This window comes from Sciurus vulgaris, assembly GCF_902686455.1.
Source record: "Sciurus vulgaris genome assembly, chromosome: 17".
In the NCBI taxonomy this organism is placed as follows: domain Eukaryota; kingdom Metazoa; phylum Chordata; class Mammalia; order Rodentia; family Sciuridae; genus Sciurus; species Sciurus vulgaris.
Window position 1 is genome coordinate 30,669,807 of NC_136478.1, and position 20,225 is coordinate 30,690,031.

Sequence of the window (20,225 nt, forward strand, 5' to 3'; positions counted from 1 at the left end):
TCTTGAAAAGTTTTTATTTCTACTTGGTTTATGATTGATAGCTTTGCTGGATATGATAATCTTGGTTGGCAATTGTTTTCTTTCAGAATTTGGGTCATCTCATTTCACACCTTCCTGGGTTTCAGAGTCTGAGCTCAGAAATCAGACTTATTGATTTACCTCTAAATGGGACCTGATGTTTGTCTCATGCAGCTTTTAGTATTCTATCCTTATTCTTTATGTTAGGCATTTTCATTATGATGTGTCTTGGAGAGGTTCTGTTTTTGATCTTGTCTATTTGGGGTTCTATATGCCTCCTGTATGTGGATGTACATCTCATTCCTAAGGTTTGAAATAATATTCTGCTTTTATTTCACTAAACAGACTCTTAATGCCATTGGACTATATCTCTATGCTCTCTTCAGTTCCATTGACTCTTAAGTATGATCTCCTAATCTTGTCCCAGAGTTCTTGGTCTCCTCCTCCTCCACTTTCACCTCATCCTCTTCCTCCCTTCCTTCCTTCCTTCCTTCCTTCCTTCCTTCCTTCCTTCCTCTCTGCTCACTGAGTGTTCAAGTTCTTGTGCCCTATCTTCAAGGCCTGAAGTTCTGTTTTCTACATTATCTAATCTGTTAGTGATATTTTCAAGAGAATTTTTTATCTGATTTAGAATGTCTTTCATTTCCAGCATAATCCAAGTATTAATTTCAACCTTCACTGCATCTCAATTTGCCAAAGCAGAAGTGCTGACTTAATGCATTCTTGAAGAACTGCTATAACACTGTGGATTTCTGAGCACTGTCTTGAAGACTATGTCTATTTTTGGTGTAGGAGCAGATGTTGATGAGTGGGACCTGAAACTCACACCCCCAGCCATTCCTACTTAGGGCCTGCTCATCATTTGGGGTTTCTATCTTCCTTATTTTGTGTGTTAAAGTATCACTGAAGTTGGAGTAAGTCTCTTTGTGTGTGGACCTTGACGGAGTTGTGTATGGAGTTCAACCCCAGAGCCTCTACCCTGTTAACTTGTAGCATTCCAGTAGTTTCCCAGCATCTCTCAGAAAAGGGGGAAATAAACAATAATAGCAAATAATATACAGCATTAAAGTGAATACCTGGTGCCTATGTAACATCTACAACACTAATTACCACAAAAAGAGGAGTAGCAGGATCAGCAATTATCAACAGCAACAATGAACAGCTGTGAACTAGACCTAACTTTAGAGTAAACAACAAGTGTAAATTACACCATCCACAGAACTAAGAACCACAAGAACATAAATGGTAGGGGAGGAACCATGTAAATTTGAATAGTTCTAAACGCTGGTAAAACCTATTATTCAATAATAGAAAAAAATGGGATAGGCAGGCAGAAGAAAGTTCCAGATATTGAAAATATGAATGCCTGAGGTATAGAAGAAGAAAGGTACCAAATGACAGCTATAAAGAAAGAGAAATAAATAAAAGAAACAAAGAGAAAGAACAGGAGAATTTAGCTATTAGAGGGAGAAGAAAGGAGAGAAAGTAATGAGAAACAAACAGGAAAAAAACAAACAAACAAAACTCCCTAACCCTCAAAAGACAAACGGAGTGAAATAACATGGACTGGGGGAAAAATGAAACAAAAAAGATATATGTATAAAAACATATATAAACCATTCATATCTGTGTATGTGTATCTAATATGTGTGTATATGCATATATGTTATATGTGTCTATTTCCACAAAGCAATGATCTCAGCAAGAACACACCAAAGTGGGGATTCTTAATAACAAATGATTGTCTCCACTGAGGTGGTCAAAACTGTCAACAGGGCTGGCCATATAGCTCAGTTGATAGAGTACTTGCCTTGTATGCACAAGGCCCTGGGTTCAATCCCCAGCACCACCAAAAAAAAAAAAAAAACCTATCAACAGATGGATGTTCACAGCCTGCACCAGACTACCTTTCCATTTCTTCTTGGGCTACATACCCCTTAGAAAAAACAAGGCTGGGGTTGTTAAACCTTCCTCCTTTTTGTGTTGTTCACTAAACTGCCAGCTGAAGGGCCTGGAAATCAAGCTGGCAAAAATACCTTGCAGCTTCCCTTCTCACCAGTATAAGGTAGGTCGGACTGATACACTCATAGGGCAGGCCTGATGCAGGGCTCTAAATGGGAAGTTTCAGCAGCTGGAGTTTAGCTGGAATCTTGTCAAAGGGTATCTGCTTGGAAATATTAGGTTAGCACACCCTACATAGGAGCAGATTCCAATCTCTGTTGGGATCTGGATCTTGAGCCTCCCAAGAATCCCACTCACAGGACAGGGTAACCAACCTGCACAGGGCTCACACACTCCACTGGCCCCAGTGTGACCTTCCAAGGATCAATTCTCAAGTGCAGTCATGCCCTTCTGTCCAGTCTGTGGACCCTTTTTAGCGGGCCCCATGAGCTGCCAGACTCAAAGGAAAAGCAAACCACTTCCCTCTGTGTCCCAAACCTGAATCTCCCTGGGTACACTCCTCTCTGCCTGGTTCAGTAGCACCCCTGTGCGAGTATGCACTTGCAGAGGCAAGATAGCATTATTTGGTATAACTTCCTGGGTTCCCACAGCACCAAACTGCAGCATGGCCTCCTCAAGAAAGCACCTTGTCTCAGCTCTCCACTTGCCTGTTGGAGCTCTTTTCAAGTACTAACTGACTCTGGAACCCCTGATCAGACTTAAGTTCAGACTGCTTTTCTCTTGTACACATTTCCCAGTACCACATTTGTCCACTGCGTTTGTCTTTCCCTGTTTGTGTTGTGACGCCCCTCTGTGGTGCACTCGTGCAGCTGCTGTCCCGGACTTGGCTCTAATATACTCTTTCTTGTCCTCTGTTCAAAGCATGTGAATTTCTGGGTATTTGTGATTCTCTGACTGTCTGATAACTGAATTTCAATGAATTCCCTCTGTCACCCACCTCACTGAGAAGCAGTACCCCAGCTGTTAGAATCCTAAGCCTCAGAGAGACTGCATGACAGTCTCTACTGACAGTAGAGTGTACTTTGACATATACAATATGATTTATTCTAATTAATATCCCATTCTTGTACATGATGTAGAGTTGTACTGGTCATCTATTAATATATATAGGAAAGTTATATCCAATTCAATCTACTGTCTTGTGGAAAGTAATATTTAGAGATGCTAAATAAACTTGCTCATGGTTATGGTAAAGCTGGTGTTTGAATATAGGTAGCCTGATTCCTAAGTAAGTGACCATAAATATTAAAAAAGACATATAGAGATGTTTGTAGCAATGTTAGTCATAATATCTACAAATTATGAACTAGTTAAGTCCAACAGTAGTAAAATAGTTTATTAAACCATGATACATTCATCAATATAAGGTGTTATTTTAAATTATATTTTCCCAAAGTTTGATAATAGGAGAAAATTGTTATTATGTTAATTTTTTAAATGTTAACAGAATATATTGTATTTATAATATAGTTACCACTATATAAACAAAAATTTTTATTACATGAAAATTCATTTTAAAGAGCCAGGCACAGTGGCACACATGTGCATGTAATCCCAAGTGAGTTGGAAGGCTGAGGCAGGATTGCAAGTTTGATTGCACAGTGAGCAGGACCCTGTCTCAAAATAAAAACTAAAAAGGGCTGGAGGTGTATCTCAGTTATAAACTACCCCTGGATTCACACCCCAGTACTACAAAAAAAAGAATTAATTATAAAGAAATAAAAATCTAACAAGTTATTAAAAATATTACTATTGGGTAGTAGGAATATGGATTTATATTCATTTATTTCTTTTATATATTGTTTACCTTTTACATCTTTATTGAATAAGATTACTTTTAAAGTAGTAAAAATCATAAATTACATTTTAAAATCAGCATCAGTTTAGAAATGCTGGAAAAATAGTTAACTCTAAGTTGATATTTAGTAAAAAAATAATAATGATTGTAGGAAATATACCTATTTTACTATCTGCAACTTTTTAAGTTACACAAGTAATATATAACCATCATAGAAATATTAGAAAATATAAATAAGAAAATAAACAATAAAAATAAAATTGGGCCAGGTGTGGTGTTGCACACCTATAATCCCATTGGCTTGGGAAGATCACAAGTTCAAAGCCAGCCTCAGCAACTCAGTGGTCCCTAAGCAACCCAGAAAGCTCCTGTCTCTAAATAAAATATAAAAAAGGGCTGGGGGTGTGGCTCAGTGGCAAAGCACCTCTGAGTTCAATCCCTGGTACCAAAAAACAAAATAAAATAAAATAAAATTATATTTCTACACACCTATAACTCATAGTGAATTTTCTCCCATATTTGCAAATGCAGATGTCCAAAAATGCCCTGTTGCATATCCACTTGGGATGTAGCTCAGGACTAGAGCACATGCTTAGCATACATGAGGCTCTGAATTCAGTTCCCAGCACCACAAAGCAAAAACAAAAAGTATATTCATCAGTTTATTGAAGTACACTAATTAGTTTGTCACATGGGTGACTATTTTATTGTCAGTTTTTATTTGTATATATACACACAATTTAAATATATATATATATTTGTAAGAGTCTTAGAATAATAATATACATTCATGTTTTCACATTAATACAAGGAGACTTCTCCTCCTGAAGATATGAAGGAAATTTCACCAGAAATGGAACATACAGCAGAAACAGAAATTAATACACGAACTATTTCACATATTCCCAAGGTATACATTTGTATTAAAATTATTTTGAAAGGTTTAATTTGGTTCTTGAAGATTTGTCTTAGTATTGACGTGCTTCAAGAAATCATAGTATTTATCCTATTTTTCTTTGTGACTTTCTTACAATAAAAAAATTTAAAATGTGACAAGTGCAATTATTAATTATATTAAATATGACAACTGCAATTATACTGGTATTGGCAAGTAACAAATAGATATGTGAATTCAAGTCTTAATATAAAATTCATTTTGAGTTAAATGCATTTTTTATTTAGTTTATATTGAGATTTTCATTTATGTGCATATTTTCATTTATCTAATTGGTTGTTTTCTAATGAGTGTTTCACATATATATATTGTACATCTGTATATTGCACATTTCAAATTTACATGCTTTCTCATTCAAATGCTTCAGCAAGAATACTATAAAATGTTATCTAAGCAGTAATATAGCAGTGTGCTTTTCTTGCAGCAGGTTTCTCAGGAAAGCAGTATAGCTAAGGTAAAAGAGAATACTGAGATAATTCAGCAAGGAAAAGATGATGATGTATCTTTACTCTCTGAGGGTCAGCTTGCAGAACAAAGCTTGGCTTCTTCTGAGGATGAAACAGAAGTAACAGAAGAATTGGAACCAGAAGGTGACTTTCTTTTTTAAAGCACATTATTTCCTTTCCTCTCCACTTTGTCTCATCTCTTAGAGTATGCATCATAGAACATCCTCATCTAAACTTCTCATGATATCCATTTCTTGATAGGAATGATGAGTTGTAGCTCACTCAATCTCCTTGGCTATGGTTAGGTAGAATTGTATCTCTTCTAAGTCAACTTGGATCTCCACAATGGAATACGAGGTTACTGACCTTGTTCCGAGTTTATGTTTTAAGTAGTTTCATATTCTTTTTGGGGGTCAGAATTATCAGTCGAATTACTCTACAGTTTTGAACTTTTAAAAATCAAATCTAAGAATTCTGACCAGAAAAAGACAACTCACTCTAGAAGTTTATTTATATAAAAGTCTAGAAAAGCAAACTAACTTACAGTGATAGAAAGCAGGTTAGTGGGCTGGAGAAGAATGAATGAGAACAGGGAGCAGCAACGAAGAGATTACAGAGGGGCTGAGGAGATTTTGGGAATATTGGATATGTTCACTTTCTTAACTGTGGTGATAATTTCACAAAATTAAACACTGTCACCTTTCAGGTTTTGCTATTTAAATGTGTACAGTTTTTATCATATGTCACTTTTACCCCTGTAAAGCACTCTTAAGTTTTTAAGCTCTTAAACTGCAAGGATAACATTGACTTTTACACAGTATTATTGATTAGACTGTTAGAAAACATCTATTATCTTATGCTTCTATCTAAATTGTTTTCTTTAATTTTATACTACAACAAGTTACATGTTTATTTTTATTTCTTTTGTATTTTACCAATACTCACTTTGGAATTTCCATTCATTTTTTTTCTAAAATGTATATGTGAACATATTTGCTGCTAAAAAGGATCTAGAAATATTGCCATATTGTTCTTTCAAGTTTGTCTATGATGTGTGCTACTTTCTGTTTCACAAGGTATAAATACAGTTGTTTAACTTGGGTAAACATATGTGCCTTTTGCCAGGCGTGGTGGCACACACCTGTAATCCCAGCAGCTGGTACAAAGCCAGTCTTAGCAAAAGCAATGTGCTAAGCAACTCAGTGAGACCCTGTCTCTAAATAAAATACAAAATAGGGCTGGGGATGTGGCTCAGGGGTCAAGTGTACCTGAGTTCAATCCCTGGTACCCCCCCAAAAATGTGCCTTTTTATTTTTTAACAGATGAAGAAGACAGATCAGCTTCTGACAGTGATGATTGTATTATTCCAGGTCCTATCTCCAATAATATCAAACAGGTTAGTAGCTTGATGCCAACTGGAAATGTTCTGAAATAGGCTGCCTTTTGTTCATAGTATATCATTCTTCATAAATGAAAATCTTTGTTTGTTTGTTTGGTTTTTTGGTACTAGGGATTGAAGCCAGGGATGCTTAACCACTGAGCCACAATTCCCAGCCTGCCCCCTTTTTTTTAAATTTTTTTTTTGAGACAGGGCCTTGCTAATTTGCTGAAGTTGAAATTGGCGATCTTCCTGCCTCAGCCTCCCAAGCTCTTGGGATTACAGGTGTGCACCAGCGCACCTGGCATAAATGAAAATCTTAAGGAAAAATATTTCTGGAAAATTTTTAATGTATCATTATAATCTTATTAAGTTATCATCTAGTACAAATCAGTTTTATTTATGGTTTCATTATATAATGGACAACAACATGAAAGCATTGTTTTAGCCAACATACCTAACACCAAGTAAGCTTAGGTAGTTACTTGCTAAAACCTGCCGACTTCCCTGACTCCTTTTCAGGACCATTATACAAAGATGTATTCACTCAGTTCTGCACTTTTGAGAATTCAAAATGTGAGATTGCATTGAAACTGTAATAGTTTGCTTATATGAATTCATTGACTATGCATATCTAAATATGTCCCCTGATAAACTGTTATTTCATTTCTGAAAATTAAAAAATTAAACTATCTCAGAATGTAATTAATTTGGGGCAGGCATTTTTTGTTTGTTTTGTAGCACATTGCTGAAAAGTAATGTGTAAATTGGAATTTTGAAAAGAGAGTTGTATTTTAAATATATGTATGAAGTGTGTTGTCCATCAGAGTAATTTTTATTGTAGGAGGGAAGTTTTTATGAAGTAAATGTAAGTGGAATAAAAAGCCCTAGCATTTTCTGTTCATCTACGTTAATTTTCCTAAAATTATTAATTTCATTCCTTTCTTTTAGAATTTCCACTTTATTGGAAAGCATTATAATACTTCTTTTAACATTTCTTTCATACAGTCTTAGCTTAATACTGAAAAAGCCATTGATCAGAACATGTTTTCACAGATGCCTTCATGAAATAGAAATGTACATTGTGTGCTTGAGAAATACAGAGCATATTTTCTGTCCAAAATTTCACTATCATTAGTATCATTATTATGTATAATAATATCATCTGACAGAAACTTGACATACGAAATTTTCATCATTCAACACTGATAAATCAAGGAAGGAATTTTACATGTGGTTGCCTGAAGACTTATTTATAGCACTCAGTTCAATTAAGTTTAATATTTTCGCTTAATCACATCATAAATTTTTAAATAATTTTATGAAACCAATGAATAGAAATTCTCTACCCTCTCATTAGAACAATTTGATGATAGCGTCAGTGGGAAAATGATCCCCTAATGTGGGTTTTAGCTTTTGAGCCATAAACAGAACTCATGCGATGATAGATAGGCAGATAGGTAGGTAGGTAGGTAGGTAGGTAGGTAAGTAGGTAGATATTGAAGGATATTTATTGAAGGAAATGACTCCTGTGATTATGGAGACAAAGTCCCAGATCTGTATTTGGTATGCAGGTAACTCGGGAGAATTAATATAGTTCCAGATTGAGTCCAAAGGTCTGAGAACCAGGAGACCCATTGGTGTAAATTCTGATCTGAAAGCCATCAGGTTCAAGAACCCAAAAGAACCAGTGTTTCAGTCCAAGTTTAAAGACTAGAAAAGACCCATGTCCCACTCAAGCAGTCAGGCAGGAGGAGTTCCCTCTTAGTCTTTTTGTTCTATTCAGGTTCAACTGATTGGAGGAGACCTACCCAGATTAGAGAGAGTAATCTGCTTTACTCAGTCTACCAATTCAAATGTTAATCTCATCTAGAAACACCTTCCCTAACACTCCTGGAATACTTTTGGACCATGGGACCCATGACCCAATCGGGTTGACAAATAAAATTAACCACACACCATCTTACTAGCAACTCTCCATTCACCATAAGCCTGAATGTTTGACTCAGACATTGCTTTCTTCTCTATCAGTAGTTCTGCTAGTTTGTGCTACTTCATCAGGTTTTTTGGTTACGTCTATAATTTAGCCTTTTGAAAATAAGAATATGAGAAATGAGATACTAAGTCAGTCCTGGGCTCTATGAAGACTGTTATCCAAGGATATTTTATCTTCTCAATTTACAAATGGCACTCAGACCTCTTGTTATAATTGAGTGATTCCCATGAACTTATTACCTATAGTTTGTGATTACTCCTCCGCACGAAAAGTAAACACAGTGTAAACACAGTGTGTTTTCAGGGAGCATCTGTACTCTTTAGGAAGATGTGCTCATGAAAAGCCAAGTAGTAATTCAACAGTTAAATTGCAGCTAAAAAACAGTGTCAGGAGGCAATATCAATAATTTATGTAATAGTCATATACTTGAGCTAAAGAATGCATAACTAATTTCCAGCCCATCCTCCTTATTTGCAAATGAGTAAACTGAGATCTTGAGAGAAAAAGTGACTTGCTCACAGTCATTCCACTAATTAAGGAATTTTAGAGACGGGAGAATTCAGAGCGTTGTTTGTTTGTTTGTTTTTAATAGACATCATGAAGGATATGCCCATGAGCTGGCCCACCCACCTCCTTCCCTTTCTTATGGGCTGCATGTCTTCTTTTAATCATTTTAGACTGAATTTCTCTGCCTCACTTACTTGTTACCCAAAGATAGTCACAAGATAAATGTGCATCCCCAGGAAAGAGACCTAATTAGCCACACCTGGCTTCTACATTGGGACCCTCTTTTTCAGATGTGTACTGTTCATCCAGTCACACAGTAAGAAAGAGTGGCCTGCTATAATGGTGACATCTGAACATGGGAAGAAAATCAGGTTTTTAATACAGGGAAGGATGCACAGTGTGTTTCAGAAATCAAGAATGTGCTAAAAGAGCAACCCTCCTGTGGAAAGGGAAAAGGAAAGGAGGCCAAACATTTTGGATTTCACTTTATAGTAACTACTAGCAGACAATGCAGTCATTAATTTTATTTTCTAAACACTTTATTCATCATTTTAAATTAACTTTAAATATTTGAGAAATGTTTATCTAAATTATACCATCTTAGATTAGTGATTCTCAGCTGGAGGCACTTTTTCCCCCAAGGGACTTTAATCAGTGTCTGGAGACATATTTGTTTTTCACATTGGGAGGAACTGCTATTGGCATCCTGTGGGCAGAGGTCAAGGTTGCTTAGGCATGCAGCAATGTTCAGGACCCCCAACAAAGAATAATCTGTCCCAAACTATCAGTGGTTGCATAGGTTGAGAATTCCTGCCCTAGACCTACAGTGGAACCATGTGCATGCTGGCAATGTTGCTGGCATCTCAGTGAATTTGTACATTACTCTTAACTAAGGAAGAGCAAAGAACTATGATTCAACAAAGAAGAAACTATTCCTCTAAAATATTAAAGTAATCCTGGGGAGGACTGCTCTTTCTGCTTCCAAGATGGTGCCTTATTGCAAGAGAACTCTCTTTAATTTGTGCCCTTTTATAAGGGTGCTAATCCCACTTAGGATCTTGGAGCTCTTGTGACTTAATCACCTCCTGAAGGCAATTAATATTTTTCCTTTGTAGTAAACTGATGTTTTTTTCTTGTTAATTCAGGAAAAGTAATTTGTGTTACTTTGCTACAGCCTAATACAGTCTTCACTTCCTGTCCAAAATCTGATTTCCTCTAATGGTTTTAGATGCTATCTCAAAATTGTGAACATCATTTCAAGCAAGCTATTCTTCATGCCTCAGTAACCGTTAATCATGTCCCATGTACTTCTAAAAATTCTATTTTCAATTGAAGGTACAAACCAGTCTTATGTTAACAGGTGAAATTTAGTTTTGTTGAATTATATATAAAATAGAATGAAGTGGTTATAATCTGTAAGCATGGAAACAAAACTAAAGAAATCATTATAAAAGTGCATGCTATGGTTTAAGTGATAGTGTCTCCTTCAAAGTTCATGTTGGAATTTTATCCCCAGTGCACTAGTATGAAGAGCTGCGGGAAGTCATTCAGTCATGAGGGCTCCAAGAGCACAAATGGGATTAGCACCCTTTTGAAAGGGCATGAAATTAAAGGGAGAGCTCTCTTGCAATAAGGCATCATCTTGTAAACAGAAAGAGCAGTCCTCACCAGACATACCAGCCACAGCATTGGTCTTGAACTCCTCAACCTTCACAACCGTGGGAAATAAATTTCTGTTATTTATAAATTACCCAATCTGTATATTTTGTACAAATGGATTAAGATAGTCAAATACAGCATTTTTTTAGATAACACCGGTTTTTCTGTGTGCTACTTTAGCAAATCATTTAATACAAAAAAATGAAACCTTTTTTTAAAGATTGAAAAGGTGGTAAAATATCCTTTAACCATATTCACAGTTTATTAACATTTTGCTATATTTTTTATCATTTTTAGTCTCATATGAGTATATATGCATATACTTGTATATTTTTATTTTTAAACACATTCTTAAATACATAATTGTTATAAACTTTTTGATAATTGCAGAAATCATGCTCCTTCTAATTACTACAGAACAATAATAAATATTGTTACGTAATTCTACAAATATAGTGGGGGGAAAACAGTTTTTGTGCATAGATGTTTGTGGGGTTTTCCTCCATACACCAAGCAGATCACCATCTGAGTGATCTCTAACTCACTTTAATTCTGACACAATCTACCTGGAGGAGAAAGTGTCAGATCCTACAGGCAAAGGCTCAGGCCAGGACTGCCCCCCATTTCTGATATCAGTCTTACCTTTACATTGTTTGACCTGTGCTTCTGACCAACTAGCTATAAATCAAGATTCCCACAACTCCCTTCTTGTGTCCTATTAATGTGTTAGAGTGGCTCACAGGATTCAAGGAAACACTTACCTCTGCTTACTAGCTTACTGTAAAGCATATTGCAAAGGGTATAAGTGAAGACAGACATAGTACAATGTATGTGAGGGCTTCCATGCCCTCTCTGACTATGCCACCCTCCAGGCAGCTCCGTGTATGCACCCATCCCAAAGCTCTCCAATCCCATTCCTTCTAGGTCTCATGGAGGCTTTATGGTGTAAGTATTATTATTAAATCATTGGCCATTGATGATCAACTCAGCCTTCAGCCCCTCTCCCCTCGCTGAAAGTTAGGAGATGGGGCTAAAAGTCTTCTGGTGACCAATCATCTCATTAGTATACAAAAGACACTCTTATCACTCCAGAGGTTCTAAGAATTTTATTTTATTTAATATTTTTTTTAGTTGTCAGTCAACCTTTATTTATATGCAGTGCTGAGAATCAAACCCAGTGCCTCATACGTGGTAGGCAAGCACTTGACCACTGAGCTACAACCCCAACCCTCCCAAGGATTTTAGGTATCACATGTCAGGACACTGGACAAATATCAAATGTTTATTTTATAATATCACACTAACCTACAGTTCTCATTAAAATTTTGCCAATTGGTCCCATAGTATCATTTATAGCATTTTATTAATCTGGTCTAAGATCCAATCCAAAGCACATATTGCACTTTCTTTTTATGTCTCCTTGGCCTGCATTAATCTGTAATGGTTCCTCAGCATTTGTTTTGGTCTTTTATAACAGTGAAATTGTTTAACGCTATAGTCCATTTATATTATAGAATATCCTTCGATTTGGATTTGTCTAGTATTTCCTCAAGATCAGCTTCTACATATACATTTTGTTGGGAATTCTACAAAAACAATGCTATGTCCTTTCCAGTGCTTTGGATCAGGAGGAACAGGATGTCATTTTGTTCAGTTATTGATGTCATTAACTTTAGTTGAAATATTATGTCACACATCCTTTTTTAAGCTTAAAAATACTTGTGGTTCATTAGTGTTTTTGTTGTTTCCTCTTTAGGAGCTATGTCAGATAGAAAGCTCAGGACAATGATACGTGACCTTCATAGGAAGAAAGGCATGTTAAATGACTTTCTAATAGTGTAACAAAATACCTGCCATAAGCAACTTTTAGAGAGAAAAGGTTATTCTGGCTCACAGTTTTCGAGGTTTCAGTCCCTGTTTAATTGACCCTGTTGCTTTGGGACATGTGGCAAGGCAGCATGTCATGGCAGCAGTGCAGAACAGAAGCCTATTCAACTGATTGCCAGAGATGAAAGAGAGAAGAGGGGTCAGGGTCCCAGTGTCCTCCTCAAAGCAGTTCATTGTTCATTATCAGCTACTGTGTATTAGGCAGACATAAAAGAAACAGTCCCTTCCCTCAAGGAACCAGTCTGTGGAGGACACAGTTACGTTCATTCGTCAGCCTTCCAGATACACAGGTTCTGCTCATCTGTGTATGCAGCCAACCTCAAATCAAAGTTTTTGGGGGAGAAAAATGCATCTGTACTGAACATTTGCAAGTTTTTCCCATCAATATTCCTTAAATACATTATAACAATATTTACATAGCATTTACATTGTATTAAGTATTGCAAGTAATCTAGAGATTATTTAAAGTGTGTGGGAGGACGTTCAGGTTTTCTGCTAAACAGATACATCAGACTGCTACACCATTTTTTATTAGGGACTCGAGTATCTGAGGAGAGGAGTGATCCTGAAACCAACATCCCAAGGATACAGAGAGGCAACTACATAAAGGCTCGTGAGGGGCTGGGGTTGTTGGTCAGTGGTAGAGCACCCACTTAGCAAGTATGAGGCACCGAGCTTGAGCCTCAGCACCACATAAAAATAAATGAATAAAATGAAGGCATTGTGTCCATCTACAACTAAAAAATATTTTTTAAAAAAGTCTGGTGAGCAGTGCTGGAATGGAATGGAGGGGTGCCTAATTTAGCCTCTGGGGTCTTGATCAAAAATGACTCTCTAGAGTTGTAAAGCTTGAGCCAAGTGTTGAAGATGATTAGGAGTTAAACAAAAGTGGGAAAGGATCTACCTAGGCCCAGGGAATGCAAAGAATTTAAGAGAACCTGGAGCGTGGCTTGTGCTGTGATTCAGAATGGCTTTAGGATGAGCTAAGCCCATTATGGTGTTCACAAGGAGCCCCCAGAAGTCTGAAAAGGTGGGCACAGTCCAGGGCATTGAGGCCTTTGAACTGGATTTTGGTGGTTGTTATTTGAGATGGGGTCTCACTGTGTTGCCAAGGCTGGCCTCAAAACTCCTGGACCCAACCTGTCCTCCTGCCTCAGCTTCCCAAGTAGCTGGAACTACAGGTGTGCCTGTCTTCCTCTGAGGAGTTCTAAGGCAAAGGGAAAAAGATCACTCATTCATTAAACAGACATTTAATGATATCTGCTGTGTTGCCAGCCTTGTTCTAAGGACTGGGAATACAGCAGTGAATAAAGAAGTAGGCCTTTGTTCTTAGGGAATTTGTACTCTCGAAATGCCCTTTAAGAGATACTATTAATAGAATGCATTTTAAAACATGCTGTTAATAATGTAAACAGATTAGAGACATAAACTAGTTTATAAAAGTAATAAGATAACCCTGATCTGTAGTTAAAGACTTCTTAAAATTTTCCTCTATCCTGTAATGTTGCAGAATTAAAACTAGAAGTAATGCCCTAGATAAATATCATTTATGCCAATTACACTATGAATTTGAATTATCTAATGCACTGTGTAAGCAATTCAAGATCATTCGATTTTCTTTTTTTCATATTACACAATCTGACAGCTCATAGATATTTCTTAGAAATTTTGATCCTTAAAAGGAATCTAAAGGATTTCCCAGGACTTCCACATATTACTTGGTTCTTTCTCTTTTCTTCGTGTCTGTGATCTATAATTAATCATAGATTACTTCATTTTGTTTCATTTCATTTACAACATTTATGAGCTTCACTTTGTCAGTATGAAATGCTTGTCCCCTCCTTTCCTTTCCAAAGTGGTATAATTAGTGTTAGCATCTTTTTTAACAGGCTACATAAAGTTTAGTGGCTGGATTAAATCAAGTCATTAACATAATGTGCTACCCAATTTGCCCCTATCTCTTTTCGTTTCCCGGACATCAAAGTGCCACAGAGCGCAAGTGTAATTGGGCCTTGCTAGCCTGTCAGATTCCGTCAGCCTGATGACTGCTGCTTTTACTAAAAAGCTTCTAGGCATGATAATTAATGGGGGTGGGAGGGCAGAAGTCTGAGAAATGTAAAACTTTGGACATTTCTCTATGAATATTTTATTAATTTGAATAATCAGAAGTTAACAGTATCAATTTGATGTATAATACATTGATTAAAAGCCTTGTTTCAGGTCTTCAAAATAGACATCAAAACTGGGAATTTGCATTTGCCATGGCATTAAAAAAATTAACAAGCCTTCTTTGCATTATTTCCAATTTCATAATTTAAATAATGCACTCATGTTTCACAACAAAATGTATTGCCGTCAACTCACAGATTTCTTAAAATGTGCCCACAGGTGAGAATGGGAAATCACAGGCTGAAAAAGCAGTGGACTCTTCTGTGCAGCTCATATTTACATCCTTCCTGTTCTCTGTTCCTACTAATAGCAGTTTTGTAAAAGCTGCCATATTCAATTGCACTAAATTGCAGTTGCACCTAGAAACCAGATTCTCTGAACAGTAAGCTGGTTTTCCCAGGTGATTGCAATAGTGATGTTCAGCAAATATATTGTAAAACTTTGAAAGTCAAAATGCAAAAAGCAATTCACTAGTTTCAGAATTCATGTATGAAAAATAATTAAATCTCTTTGGAATAGAAAATGACATCCTGTCAATGGATAATAAATCTCTCCCAGTGTTTTACATCTGGAAGCTCAAGCTAGAAAGAGAGTATGTTTTAAAATGTATTTTGTGCAAATGTTGAATCACTCTACTGATAATTGCTTTTTCAAATTATTTTTTATTTTGTAACTTTTACTAATATACTATGAACATCATTCTGTAGAACGTACTCTTCTTTCAACATACACAATACTCCATTCAAAGACTATTCCACATTTATTTAAATAAGTCCCTTTTGATGGACTCTTAGGTTTCTACGAATTTTTGCTAATGCAGACACTTCTGGTTAAAATGAACATTTGATACATAGCAGTGTGTGAAAATTCCCACTTCCTTCTAACATACTCTTTGCAAACTAATACGTAGGAAAATGTGCCTCACTGGTGTTTCCATTTAAAAAGAGAGCTATATTCACACATGCATTATATGTATTTTATATGCACACACAGATATAACGGTTATAAGCAAAAAATAAACAAACAAAATTGTCTGGAAAGATATACACCAGTGTAAGCAGTGAGCGTCTGTAAGGCAGGAGTCAACAAACAATGCCCATGTGCCAAATCCAGCATGTTTTTGTAAATTAATTTGTATTGGAACTCAGCTACACCCATTCACTTAAAATTGTTTATGGCCACTTTTACTCTATAAAGCTGAGAATCTGCAACAGAGACTCTGTAACCTACAATGCCAGAAATATTTGCTGTCTTTCCCTTTACAGAAAAAGAATGCCATCTGCCAAGTTAGGAAATGGAAATGTGTTAAATAAAATTTTGTAGGAGGTGGCAGATTGGACAGGGCACCTGGAGGAGGCTCAATAGACCAAACCAATATAGAGTTTAATCAAAGTAACGAGCTTTGGTTAGTTGCACAAGGCCTTGTAGCCAATTAACTAATTAAACTAGAAACAATTAACTAGTCAGATTAATCAATTGACTAGCTGACTAGATACAGGCAGGTTGTTTTCTATGTCTCACCTTTGGTTTTCTCTAAGTACTGTCTGATCACATTGTTGACTAGAGTTCTTTGAACGTGATCTGGTTCTGGGAGCTGCACATTTCATGAATCAGTTTTGCTTTGTTCATGTAAACTCTACTAGATTTTACATCTAAAGAATTTTTCTTTTAACAGATGCAACAAAGCATTCATACTTCACTTTTTATAATTTATATTATTGGGTTATTTTTAATGATGTGCATAAGCTGCCTTTAAAAAGGAGATAATTTGTTACCTAATCCTTCATAAAAGTATGTTAAGTAAAGAAGAATTTAATTTGAACACTGTGGAAATTTTTCTTTAAGTATCTTAAAAGTGGGGTGAATCTTTTTTTAGTTAGGGCAGTATATCTGAAAGTGTGATTCCCTAACCCAGCAGTACCACCATCACCTGATAATTTGGGAGAGATGCAGCTTCTTGGACCACAACTCAGACCTGATGAATCTGAAGCTCTGAAGGTGGGGCCCAGAAGTCTGTGTTTAATCAGATGATTTGGGGGTATGCTGAAGTGTGCAAACCACAATGTTGGGGAAAAGGACTACTTCTCACCCTTGGCTGGACATTAGAAGCATCTCAGAGCATCTTTAAATGCCAGGGCCCAGACTCCACCCAGATCAATTAAACACAAATTTTATTTATAGCCCCCCGCCACCATGGCTAATGTGCAGCCCAAATTGATAGACACTGTACCACATCTATTCTCAACAATGGCAAAATTAGAATAGCATATCAAAATCACCTGAAATTGAGTGTGACTTTTTAAAAATTCTCTTTCCTTCACCTTTACTGCCATAGTAAACCAAAAAATGATGGAATTGTGTCATATCCTCGGGGGTATTAGGACAGAAAAAAATACTCCAAACCACTTATAGGGCAGGCCCAAAATGACTACAATTAGGCTCCCTCACCAAAGCTCCCAGCAGGCTATGTTTATAGTATGTAGCCAAGGTCCTGAACACCCTGACTCAGTGTATGTACTCAACATGCAAACATTGGCTTCTGAGCATGCACCCACTGTGTAACCTGTTGGCAATGTGCCTTCTTTGTCTGGCCTGCACATAAAAAAGTCCTATGGAAATGCTCAGGGGAGCAAAATGGAACTGGCTGGGGCAAAAATAGAACTGGAACTGAGGCTGGAGGCTGCTGCCACCTCTGAATAAAGAATGTCTACTATTCCAGCTGCACCTCATATCTTCCTTCACCTGCCAGGATCCTGAATCTGTTTCCCAGGGTCTGAGCCTCCACCTAACACCCTGGTTTTAGAACATGTGGTAATAAGCTTCTCTAATTTGCTGATCATTATAGACTCAGTAGTTCACACAGTATATAAGGGACACATGAGAATATTCTGAAAGTAGACGCTCAACCCCAGCACCACTTTGATCCCCATCACTGAAGTTTTCAACATTTACATTATATGTTCAGGGTAGTGCATTTTAACAGAACATATTAGAAAAGATGGACTACCCACTGATGAAAATTGGGTTTGCTTTCTTTTGTTAAAAACATTACCATCGTAGAATGAGTTTCTAGGGACATCACCTATGTATTATAATTTCTCTCCAAGAGCTGTTATTGCTGAGCATGGTGGCTCATGCCTATGATCCCAGCAGCTCAGGAGGCTGAGGCAGGAGGATCGCAAGTTCAAAGATAGCCTTAGCAACTCATCGAGGCCCTGTCTCTAAATAAAATACAAAAAGGACTATGAATGTGGCTTGGTGGTTAAACCCCCCTGGGTTTAAAAAATATTTTTTTTCCTCAAAGAGCTATTATCACTTTACAAAAACAAAAAACGTTGCAAACAAAACTTGTGTGAAGCATGGATTCTTAATAAGTGGATGCTTTGGAGCCTCATATGAAGTCACGGGACTTAAAAGAATCTGAGATAACTCTGCTCATGCTCAGCCTGCAAAAAAGGGAAGTTGTAAGAATCCATGATTCTTAAGCATTACTAAAGCATTACTAAAGCTAAACATTACTGCCCCACTTATGTGTAGCTCTCCCAATATAGTGTTAAGTATGATTGTCGGGATCAACTGTTGTGAACTGGTCTTAGAGCTCACCTCAATTAAAATGTGAACTCTTCAAGGCTATTGACATAGATCATCACCTTTTATTTCCATTTCGTCTCTGTTGTTATAAAGTACCAAGTTCTACATACTGTGGCTCCTGGAGGCAGACTCTATTTGTATTTATTTACACATATGTAAATTTTTATGGTGGTTTGAAAATCCCCATGTAGATTGGTACAACTATTTGGAGACTAATTTGTTGCTCCTTTAAAATTGACTTTCTCATGATCATTAAAGAAGTATTTCTACACTTAAGAGAATCAGCAGTATGTATAATAGCAGAAAATTATAAACTGCTTAGTTGTTCATCAGTAGGTAAATAAATAAGACTTTAGATTATATGTAAGTGGAATTCTATATAACAGTTGAAATGAATGAATTAGATCTGAATTATAAATATGAATAAATTAAAATATATATTGAGTGAAAAACAAATTGCAGAATGATTAATAGAAAATGAAACTACCAATAAAAGAAATCTAAGAGCAAAAAAGAATATGTTGTTTATGAATATACACATGTGTAATAGAAAATACAAAAGCTTGTTTTAGCCAATATCGAGATAGTGGTTACCTATAGGGAATAAAGGCGGGAGAAAGGATTTGGCATTGGGGGCTTTACGTATATCTGAAATGTTTTATTTCTTCAACAATAACAAAAAGGTTTGAAACAGATACAACAGAATGGCTAACATCTGTGTAATGTGATGAGCGCTTAAATATGCCAAATAATTTTCTGTACTTTTCTCATGTTTGAAATGTTTCATAATTTTAAAAAGTAAATGCCTGTTCATTATAGAAACTTAGAATAAAATTAAGCTCACATGTAATCTCACCATGGTTATTTGATTTACGTCTTACTGACTAAAAGCCAGGCATAGTGACACATGCCTGTAATCCCAGCTACTTGGGTGACTGAGGCATGAGGATCACAAGTTCATAGGCCAACCTGGGCAACAAAGTGAGACCCCCCATCTCAAAAAAAAAAAAAAAAAAATCTTACTGATGAAACAAGTTGCAAAACCTTTGTCATAGACCGTTCTCAGTTACACGAGGCTGCGTTTAAGTGTTGTCAGGTTGAATTAGTTTTTAGAAACCTAACAATCCAACTTCATTGTGGCTGCTGTGGGGTTGAAACTAAAGGACAAAGTCAGCGCAGTGCTCTGAAATGAAACATGAAATTTTTAAGCATGCCAATAATAAGCCTAAGTAAACACTATACAAAAATATGACCTAAAATGTGAATTAGCATCAGTCAGGAAGCAATAGTGGAATTGAGCCAAAATCATGAGAGCTATGATTCACTTTTCTCTGTGAGTAATACAGCTGTCATCACATTTCTGTATCATTCAATCACATAATGTCTAATGTCCATCTATACAGACAACTAAAAATTAGTTGCATGCAGTTCTCGTTTTGTCATTTCTATTACTCCTGTTCACCACAATCAAAATTTATAAATGCTCTTTTTACATCCTGATGTCAACATCCTGATTTTGACATCTTGTTAACTAGGGAAGCTAATGGGGCTATTGGTGAACAAAACAAAGAATATTGAGAAGAAGCATCTTACCTAGTAACAAAGGTCCACACACAGAGAGTGGAAACAGAGTAGGGAAAGCCTGAACCTCTACTGTCTGGCTAGCTGCTGTATCTGAAAGACACTAATACATTGCAGAGGTATGACCTGTCATGGTGCTCTAGAAATTCTGAACAGACTTTGTAAATCATCTATCTGAAAAGGCTTCGCTTCAGCGTCTTGAATCAGTATGATGTTTCTTACCCCTTCTAATTCTTCTAATTGAACTTTTTCTCATTTTTAAGCATGAAAAATTTCAA

General features: G+C 36.4%; 1 protein-coding gene and 1 long non-coding RNA gene across 7 annotated transcripts in view; one reads left to right on the forward strand and one right to left on the reverse strand.

The window, feature by feature from the left end:
* RPGRIP1L (RPGRIP1 like) overlaps positions 1 to 20,225 on the forward strand; it is a 105,957-nt gene that overhangs the window by 62,821 nt on the left and 22,911 nt on the right. For 3 of the 6 annotated variants that reach the window (XM_079118520.1, XM_079118525.1, XM_079118524.1), the window contains 3 exons: positions 4,590 to 4,688; positions 5,158 to 5,323; positions 6,502 to 6,575. In XM_079118520.1, the coding sequence (XP_078974646.1) occupies positions 4,590 to 4,688; positions 5,158 to 5,323; positions 6,502 to 6,575 (339 nt within the window). Of the gene's footprint in view, positions 1 to 4,589; positions 4,689 to 5,157; positions 5,324 to 6,501; positions 6,576 to 14,994; positions 15,927 to 20,225 lie in introns of those variants that run through there. The other 3 variants (XM_079118523.1, XM_079118521.1, XM_079118522.1) reach the window with 3 other exon arrangements.
* The window catches only part of LOC306648410, a 32,387-nt gene continuing 17,315 nt past the window's right edge, over positions 5,154 to 20,225 (reverse strand). The window contains exon 3 of the long non-coding RNA XR_013760372.1: positions 5,154 to 5,281. This is a non-coding gene — a long non-coding RNA (uncharacterized lncRNA). The remainder of the gene's footprint in view (positions 5,282 to 20,225) is intronic.